The 10,000-nt window shown below is 40.7% G+C and overlaps 1 protein-coding gene across 1 annotated transcript in view; it reads right to left on the bottom strand.

Moving 5' to 3' along the window:
• Positions 1-8,603: 8,603 nt before the first annotated feature.
• lpxn (leupaxin) overlaps positions 8,604-10,000 on the bottom strand; it is a 12,066-nt gene continuing 10,669 nt past the window's right edge. Inside the window, exon 9 of the mRNA XM_072680788.1 lies at positions 8,604-10,000. This exon is cut by the window's right edge and continues 79 nt beyond it. Within this exon, the coding sequence (XP_072536889.1) occupies positions 9,813-10,000 (188 nt within the window). The 3' untranslated portion in view covers positions 8,604-9,812.

Raw genomic sequence — 10,000 nt, 5'->3', positions numbered from 1 at the left:
ACACACAACCCGTCTCAGTCCCGGCCTTCGCTGAGAGAAGCGATGCTTTCAGCTTACCTGATTCAGCGTTCCCACTGCAGCACGTTCAGAGACTGAAGGAGCGTCTTGTGCAGATATACTTTATACGAGTGGAAATGATGTGCCTCGATATACACTGTTTACAGGTACAGATACTCACACTGTACCACACTGTAAATGTACATATAAAAGATTACATTATATATGCTGTTTGTGATGCAGTATAAATGCCTTATACTACATTATACATGCTCTGTACTACAGTAAAAATGTGCTGTACCTTACTGTAAATGCTCTGTACTACACTGCTCTATGCTATTATATATAATGCTCTGTACTATTCTATAAATACTCTATACTACAGTATAAATGCTTTGTGCTGTTCTATATGTGCTCTGTTCTATCATATAAGTGCTTTGTACTAGTCTATAAATGATATGTACTATCCCACATGTGCTCTGTACTACAGTATAAATGCTTTGTACTAGTCTATATGTGCCCTGTACTACAGTATAAATGCTATGTACTGTTCTATATGTGCTCTGTTCTATCATATAAGTGCTCTGTGCTGTTCTATAAATGCTCTGTACTACCATATAAGTGCTTTGTACTAGTCTATAAATGATATGTACTATCCCACATGTGCAATATACTACAGTATAAATGCTCTGTACTATTTTATATGTGCCCTGTACTACAGTATAAATGCTATGTACTATTCTATAATTGCTTGGTGCTACAGTAAATGATCTGTACTGTCCTAAATGTGCTCTGTACTACAGTATATATTATATGTACTATTCTACAAATGTTCTGCACTACAGTATAAATGCTCTGCACTATTATATAGATGTTCTGTACTACAGTATAAACACTCTGTACTACTCTATAAATATTCCATACTACTCTATAAATTAAATCTACTACAGATACTTATGCTCTAAACCTCACTGTAAATGTACATATAAATTATTACATTATATATGTTGTTTGTGTTGCTGTATAAATGCCTAATACTACACTATATATGCTCTATACTATAGTAAAAATGTGCTGTACCTTACTATAAATGCTCTGTACTACACAATAAATGCAGTGTGCTGTAGTTCACATGCCAAGTACTACACCACATTGCTCTGTACTATTCTGTATATGCTCTGTACTATGCTATAAAAGTTCTGTACTAATCTATGCATTATAGGTACTGTTCTATAAATGATCTGTGTTATTATATAAATGTTCTGTACTACAATATAAACATTGTACTATTCTTTAAATGCTATGTACTATTCTATAAACACCATGTACTATTCTCTATATGCTCTGTACTATTCTATAAATACCCTATACAGTACTACAGTATAAATGCTTTGTGCTGTTCTATATGTGCTCTGTAATGTCCTGTAAGTGCACTGTTCTGTTCTATAAATGCTCTGTACTATCCTGGAAGTGCTTTGTTCTAGTCTATAAATGTGCACATGTGCCCTGTACTACAGTATAAATGCTATGTACTATTCTATAAGTGCTCTGTGCTATCATGTAAGTGCTCTGTGCTGTTTTATATGTGCTCTGAACTACAGTATAAATTATATGAACTATTCAATAAATGTTCAGTACTACACTATAAACACTCAGCACTATTCAATAAATGTTCATTACTACACTATGAACTATCTGTACTATTTAATAAATGTTTAGTACTACACTATGAACTATCTGTACTATTCTATAAATGTTCTATACTACACTTTAAACTATCTGTACTATTTTATAAATGTTCAGTACTACACTATAAACACTCTGCACTATTCAATAAATGTTCTGTACTACACTATGAACTATCTGTACTATTCCATAAATGCCCTGTACAATACTACAAACAATCTGTACTATTCTATAAATGTTCAGTACTACACTATAAACACTCTGCACTATTCAATAAATGTTCTGTACTATTCTATAAACAATCTGCAGTACTCTAGAAATGCTCTATAATGTTCTATTCTATAAGTGTTTTGCACTACACTACAGATATTCTAGAGTATGAACGCACAGTCCTATAGTACCAATGCTCTCTGCCACAGTACATATGCTATATAGAACACAATATATGCTCTATGGGATATATAGTGTACACTATAAATGCTACAGTTTGAATGCTCTGTACTACACTACACATGCTGTCTCAATCGTGGACTTTACGCCGAGAAAATTCCGGCACATCTAAAAGGAGTGTGTGGGAACTCTGCAGCAGTGTGAGTCAGTTGTAGAGAGTTTTGGAAAGATTTATGATTAGATAAGTGTAACTCTGGATCTTCCACGCTGGCTTTGGAGCAGGAAAAGCTCCAACTGGAAGTGTTCACAGGTCATCAGTTTTGTGAGGGGTTAATATTTTTCGCAGAGTGTTTCCTCCATGAGATCAGCTACAATAACACATTACACACACACAGTCATCTGCACAAGCTCCGAGCTCAGCCGAACACAGAGCTGCACTGAAGCTATGGAGATGCTGTGTTTTTTTATAAAGCAGAAACTACTTACCCTGGCAGTCATCAGGAGAACCTGGCTGCGGCGCTCACACACACTCACCTGGCTCTTGTTTGTCTTGGACACGTCTCTGTTATCAGTGCCCCCAATCAATCACCAGCAGTGTTTGATTTGAGTCGTTTTACGATCAGTGAAAAACAGCCTTTTTGGCCACGGAAAAAAAGTCACTCTGCATCACGTTGCCGTGCGGATGTGCCAGCGATACCGTACTGCCAGCATTTTATAAATGATGAATTTACATGATGCAGTTATTTAGCTGATTTATTAGCTTAGCTTCTATACTTATTGATACATACATTATCAATCGCTTTATATTCAGACTATTTTTAATCAATATAGATTGACACCACTAATATATATATATATATATATTAGTGGTGTCAATCTATGCATCAGCCTCTCTGTATCACGCCCTCCCCCGTGGCGATTCCGAGCCGCCGCCCACAGGCTCAAATGAGGACTTTTGTGTTTCCGTTCATGTTTGATTCAGTGATTCGGTTCAGTGTTGTGAGTCATGTCATGTTTAGTAAATGTGTTGCACCTGAGGCTGGGGGTACCTAAGGAGCTCGGCTACAGAGCTCCTCGCTGAGAATTGTAGGTTTCGTGACTCAGATCACGGTTTGTTTAGGCCAGTTTGGTTGGTTCACAGTTCAGGTCCACTAGCGGGCACCTTTTCAAGGCACCTTCGCTCGCTCCCTGGATAAATCCATGACTCACTCCAGCTAGGCGACCCTCTTCGACTTCGCGTCTTCAGGTTTGGTCGACCTAGCTGTTTATGGTTCAGCGGCTGGTTCCCCAGCTCTCTCCCCCCAGTTTGTGTAATCTCTGAGTGGATCATGTTTGTCCTGTTTGTCCCTTAGTTTCCCAGGCACGGCCTGGTAGGTTGTTTTGTGTTGTTCCCAGTTCTCCTTTACCAGCTCACCCAGCTCAGCTTCCAGAGCCCCCCCGGTCTCAGGTGTGCTTTTGTGTTCGCCCGTTTCAGTTGTCAAGTTTACGTTGTTTTACTGTTTAGTCACTTTATTTGCTGCATTGCTTGCTTTCGTCTACCCTCTGTGTTGCACCCCTTTTCTGTTAATAAAGGTACTTGCATTAGATCCATCTCTGCAAGTGTTCATCCTTCGGTGTCTGGACTAACACATGTCTCAGCCATGACACTATGAAAAAGGAATCACATAATAATACTAATTAATCACAAGTAAAAAAGCTAGCTAGCGCATCCCTGAATTTATGGGCGGGAGAATTAAATAAATGTGTGGCTAATGTGCCTAATAAACTGTCTAGAGGAACCTGTTTAAGGTTCTTTTAATATCTGAGTGTAGTTTTGTCGAGAACTTCAGCCTGGAACACGACAAAGCTCCAACACAGAAGCTTTAATAGAGAAAAAGACACATCCTATCCCCTCTGACGTCATCTTACAGAAGGACCATTTAGGACCCAATATGTTAACCAGCATGTAACTAGCATGCTACTTGTTAGCCAGTCGAGCTGATCCCCCCTCGATTGTATTAGCTAGCCTAGCTTGCTACTGGTTAGCCAGCTGAGTTGACCCCCCACAGTGTGTTTTATCTAGCGGTTGTTTTTTTTGTTTTTTATCACTTTATTATTTTATTTGGATTCCGATTATCTGCTGATCTTACACAAAATTAGTTTGATAGCAGATAGCAAGTGCAGGATAGCTAGCTTTACCTTTTGGTAGCACATGGCTCTGTTTGTGTCTTGTCTGCTCTAGCCACGCCTGTCCATTAGTCTCTCCACCAGTGTCTCCTTGGTAGCCACACCCCCTTGTTTGTCCCAGGTGTTCCTAGTGACTCCCTTGTTAGTCTTTGTAAAAGTAACCCTCTGTTTCAGTCGATTTGGCCTGTTTACGGGATTCTTGCGTTGTTTATTTGGTAAGTTTTGTGCTTGGTTGGATTCTGTTTGGTTTGTTTTATTTTCCCTGTATTAAAAGATCCAGCGAGTACGTCCGTTTGTCTTGTGACAAACCGTGACAGCAGTATTATGTTGTTTAACTTGTGCTAATATGTGATTCACATTTAATTAATAAAGTTAGATGGCGACACTTTATCCAGATAAAAGCTTCTCAGTAATGATCAGTAAATATCATTTTCTTTAAATCTTAATCTGGCATATAAGTACATCAGCCGCATGAATATGGCAGATTAATCATGTGCACGATTTTAACCAATGGAACAGTCGAGGGGACAGGATGTGCCACGACACCGGCCAACGTCCTTTAAAGTTTTATTTCTTTTGAATTGTTTAATAAAGCCTGTTTTAAACATCATAAAACATTACAAAGAGAAGTCAATATGTTTCAGTTCTCACTGAACTGCAGTGTCTGGATCTTAATTCTGGACACTCAAGAACACTGTGCAGTACAGCAGTACTGTTCAGAACCACTGTGATAAATTAAGAGTAAATCCCTTTCAGCCAGCATTGAATCCTGTGCTGGTCTTAACTGGTTTATGATGGTCTGGAGCTGGTGTAAGCAGCATGCCAGCGTTCATAACACAAGAACTGCTGGTTTTTGCTGTTTTGTTTGGGGTTTTTTGTTTGTTTGTTTTTTGGATGGCCAGCATACCGGTATTACAAATACAGCACATACTGGTTCATGCTGGTCTGGTGCTGGTTGACCAGCATGACAGCAATCAGAAAACTACATTTGCTGGTGTGGTGCTAGTTGACCAGTATGTCCGGGTTCAAAACACAACATATGCTGGTTTATGCTCGTCTGGTGCTGATGAGGTACTGGTTGACCAGTGTGTCAGGGTCCAAAGGAACATATACTGGTTTATGCTGGTCTGGTGCTGGTTGACAAGTGTGTCAGGGTTCAAAACAACATATGCTGGTTTATGCTGGTCTGGTGCTAATGAGGTACTGGTTGATCAGTACGTCAGGGTTCAAAACACAACATATGCTGGTTTTTGCTGGTCTGGTGTTTTGTGGTTTGTTTGTTTTTTTAGATGGCCAGCATACTGGTATTACAAATACAGCACATACTGGTTCATGCTGGTCTGCTGTTAGTGTGGTGCTGGTTGACCAGCATACCAGTGAGCAGATATAATATATAATATAATAAAGTTTTCTTTGCTGGTCTGGTGCTGATGAGGTACTGGTTGACCAGTATATCAGGGTTTAAAACAACATATGCTGGTTGATGCTGGTCTGATGCTGGTTGACCAGTATGTCAGGGTTCAAAACAATATATGCTGTTTTATACCGGTCTGGTGCTGATGAGGTACTGGTTGACCAGTGTGTTCAAAACACAACATATGCTGGTTTATGCTGGTCTGGTGCTGGTTGACCAGTATGTCAGGGTTCAAAACACAACATATACTGGTTTATACTGGTCTGGTGCTGATGAGGTACTGGTTGACCAGTGTGTTCAAAACACAACATATGCTGGTTTATGCTGGTCTGGTGCTGGTTGACCAGTATGTGAGGGTTCAAAACACAACATATACTGGTTTATGCTGGTGTGGTACTGGTTGACCAGTATGTGAGGGTTCAAAACACAACATATGCTGGTTTATGCTGGTCTGGTGCTGGTTGACCAGTATGTGAGGGTTCAAAACACAACATATGCTGGTTTATGCTGGTGTGGTACTGGTTGACCAGTATGTCAGGGTTCAAAACACAACATATGCTGGTTTTGGTGGTCTGGTGCTAGTTGCATCTGATTGACCAGTATACCGGTGTTAAAAACACAAGAGATTTGTTTTTGTTGTTGTTGGTGACCAGCTATGCTGAAGCCCAGCTGCTCTCACACTCCTCTAAAAGAACCCACAGTTGTAGCCTGTTGTTGCAGTAAGGTTTTTAAAACAATGCCTTCAGCAGATATGAACATATTCTGCCATTAGGTTATCATCAGCTGCACTTCCCCTGTTTTAGGAAGCATCAGCCACCACTAAGCCTAGTTCAGGCAACCCCAGCTCCTACTCCATGTGCCTCTCTCTGTTCCTTTACAAGGCCCCAGTGTCCACTTACTGCGCTTCGTCAGTGACGGGGTTAATATACTACCATGTCCCAGGCAGCTGTGACTTATTCGACAGTTATTGCCTTTATTGTTTATTAGTCTGTGTTGCCAGGTTGGGCGTTATTCAGCATGCCGTGACCCATGTCGTGGCCCTAAAGCTGAATGGGGTGAATGAGGGGCTGCAGGCCATTTGGGTCCAGAGGGTCGGGTTTCGGCTCGCCTGAGTGGACGTCTCGCTCTTTTAACCCTGTTAGTCTTCACACTCTACTGCAGCCCATCAGCCTCCCCTGCCCCAGCTCAGCGGTCGTAAATGTCACCCCAACCTGCAGCACCCTGAAACTCAGACAGCCTTCTAACTCCCGCGGTTTTTATAGGGCCAAGACCCCCGCGTCTCCGACTCCCCCACCCCACTTTCTCTTTCTAACTGAGCCCCACATGTTTGACCGGCCTCTTAATTGTTAAACTCTCTTAAACCCTACACAAATGAATTGGTTCAGAAAGTAGGTGAGTAGGTGCTGGACAGAGAGATAATGAAGAGCTATAGCTAATGTAGGAGCAGGTTATGAAGTATTAGTGTGAGTAGATGCTGGACAGAGGGATAATGAAGAGCTATAGCTGATGTAGGAGCAGGTCATGAAGTATTAGTGTGAGTAGATGCTGGACAGAGAGATAATGAAGAGCTATAGCTAATGTAGGAGCAGGTTATGAAGTATTAGTGTGAGTAGATGCTGGACAGAGAGATAATGAAGAGCTATAGCTAATGTAGGAGCAGGTTATGAAGTATTAGTGTGAGTAGATGCTGGACAGAGGGATAATGAAGAGCTATAGCTGATGTAGGAGCAGGTTATGAAGTATTAGTGTGAGTAGATGCTGGACAGAGGGATAATGAAGAGCTATAGCTGATGTAGGAGCAGGTCATGAAGTATTAGTGTGAGTAGATGCTGGACAGAGAGATAATGAAGAGCTATAGCTAATGTAGGAGCAGGTCATGAAGTATTAGTGTGAGTAGATGCTGGACAGAGGGATAATGAAGAGCTATAGCTAATGTAGGAGCAGGTCATGAAGTATTAGTGTGAGTAGATGCTGGACAGAGAGATAACGAAGGGCTGTAGCTAATGTAGGAGCAGGTTATGAAGTATTAGTGTGAGTAGATGCTGGACAGAGAGATAATGAAGAGCTATAGCTAATGTAAGAGCAGGTTATGAAGTATTAGTGTGAGTAGATGCTGGACAGAGAGATAATGAAGAGCTATAGCTAATGTAGGAGCAGGTCATGAAGTATTAGTGTGAGTAGATGCTGGACAGAGGGATAATGAAGAGCTATAGCTAATGTAGGAGCAGGTCATGAAGTATTAGTGTGAGTAGATGCTGGACAGAGAGATAACGAAGGGCTGTAGCTAATGTAGGAGCAGGTTATGAAGTATTAGTGTGAGTAGATGCTGGACAGAGAGATAATGAAGAGCTATAGCTAATGTAAGAGCAGGTTATGAAGTATTAGTGTGAGTAGATGTTGGACAGAGAGATAATGAAGAGCTATAGCTAATGTAAGAGCAGGTTATGAAGTATGAGTGTGAGTAGATGCTGGACAGAGAGATAATGAAGAGCTATAGTTAATGTAGGAGCAGGTTATGAAGTATTAGTGTGAGTAGATGCTGGACAGAGGGATAATGAAGAGCTATAGCTAATGTAGGAGCAGGTTATGAAGTATTAGTGTGAGTAGATGCTGGACAGAGGGATAATGAAGAGCTATAGCTAATGTAGGAGCAGGTTATGAAGTATTAGTGTGAGTAGGTGCTGGACAGAGAGATAATGAAGAGCTATAGCTAATGTAGGAGCAGGTCATGAAGTATTAGTGTGAGTAGATGCTGGACAGAGAGATAATGAAGAGCTATAGCTAATGTAGGAGCAGGTTATGAAGTATTAGTGTGAGTAGATGCTGGACAGAGAGATAATGAAGAGCTATAGCTAAAAAAAAACTTAGTTCACAAAGCTCAGTTTACAAATGTATTAAGACATTTTATTAAAAGTGAAATATAACAAAGAATAAACTATATATATGTGTGTGTGTGTGTGTGTGTGTGTGTGTGTGTGAAGAAGAATAAAGGGAGGCAATTTTACTTCTACACTATAAATGCACTATAGTACACTATAATAATGCTATAGTACACTGTAAGCATACTATAGTACACTCTGCCTGCCCTATAGTACTCTGTTAATGTGCTATTGCACTGTAAACATGCTATAGTAAACTATAAACATGCTATAGTACGCTATTAATGTACTATAGCACACTATAACTGTGCTATAGTACACAATGACTGCGCTATAGTACAGTATGATCATGCTATAGTACTCTGTAAGCATAATATTATACACATTTGGTAAAGTACACTATAAATGTGCCATAGTACACCGTAAATGTGCTAAATAACTATACACACTACAGCACACAATAAATGCACTAACATACACTATAATTTCACTACAGTACACACATACAAATGTGCTATAACACTGAATGTGTGCTATAGTACAGTATGACACTCTCTATAACACTCTATAACACACCATAAAGGCTCCATAACAATAGAAGTGCACTCGGGTACCCCTGTGTTACTGATGGGTGGACCTAAAGTAGCTGAATTCACCATTCAGAAGGGGTGTCTTAAATTTCATGAGGAATGGACCAATGGGAATGCTTCAAATGCTTCTTGTTGTCTTGTTGTCTTCCATCGAAAGTTAAGAAGGTTGCTATTTTGGAGATAGGATATTTTGGCATGATTGCAACAATATGTAAATTACCTCTGTTCTGATTGGCTGCCCTGTGTTGGATCTCAATAAAAAAGCACTTACAGCTTAAACTCTCATTATAACTTCAGGGTTGTTGGGGGCGGAGCTAAACTGCTGTCATTTGAATAGGCTGATACCTGTACATGTGTCTGTTGTTTGCAGCCTAGTTTCTACATTTAGGCTGGATGGACCCAGTGAATGGTACACTATTTATGTTATATTTTTTACAAAACAGGACACTTTTTAATATAATTTACTGTATAAGAACATTATTTTTATACAGCACACTTTTATTATAAAAAAAAACAACAAAAAAAAAACAAGGCAAGTCATTTTTCTGCTCTATGGGCCCTTTCAAACTGTTAGAGCTGAGTGTGAACTGGGGTTGAGGGTTAATCAGGGGTGTTGGAGCAGGTGCTGTGGGGACAGGTGCACAGGGGTGTGAGGGTCGAGGGGTGTGAGAGCCGCTCCACTCCGCTGGCCTACAGGAAGAGTTTGGTGTGGCAGACGGAGCAGTAGGGCTTCCCCCCCTGCTCCTTGAACACGCCCTGGCTGAGCTGCCGCAGACAGAAGGCACACACAAAGTGCTCAGGGTGGAACTTCCGGTCGAGCGCTGCGATGCAGCGGCCAGAGATAGGCGCCCCGCACGTCCCGCAGAGAGTGCCCTGCC

The sequence above is a fragment of the Salminus brasiliensis genome, chromosome 6 (genome assembly GCF_030463535.1).
Source record: "Salminus brasiliensis chromosome 6, fSalBra1.hap2, whole genome shotgun sequence".
Taxonomy (NCBI): Eukaryota; Metazoa; Chordata; class Actinopteri; order Characiformes; family Bryconidae; genus Salminus; species Salminus brasiliensis.
This window is presented reverse-complemented; position numbering and strand designations above follow the sequence as displayed.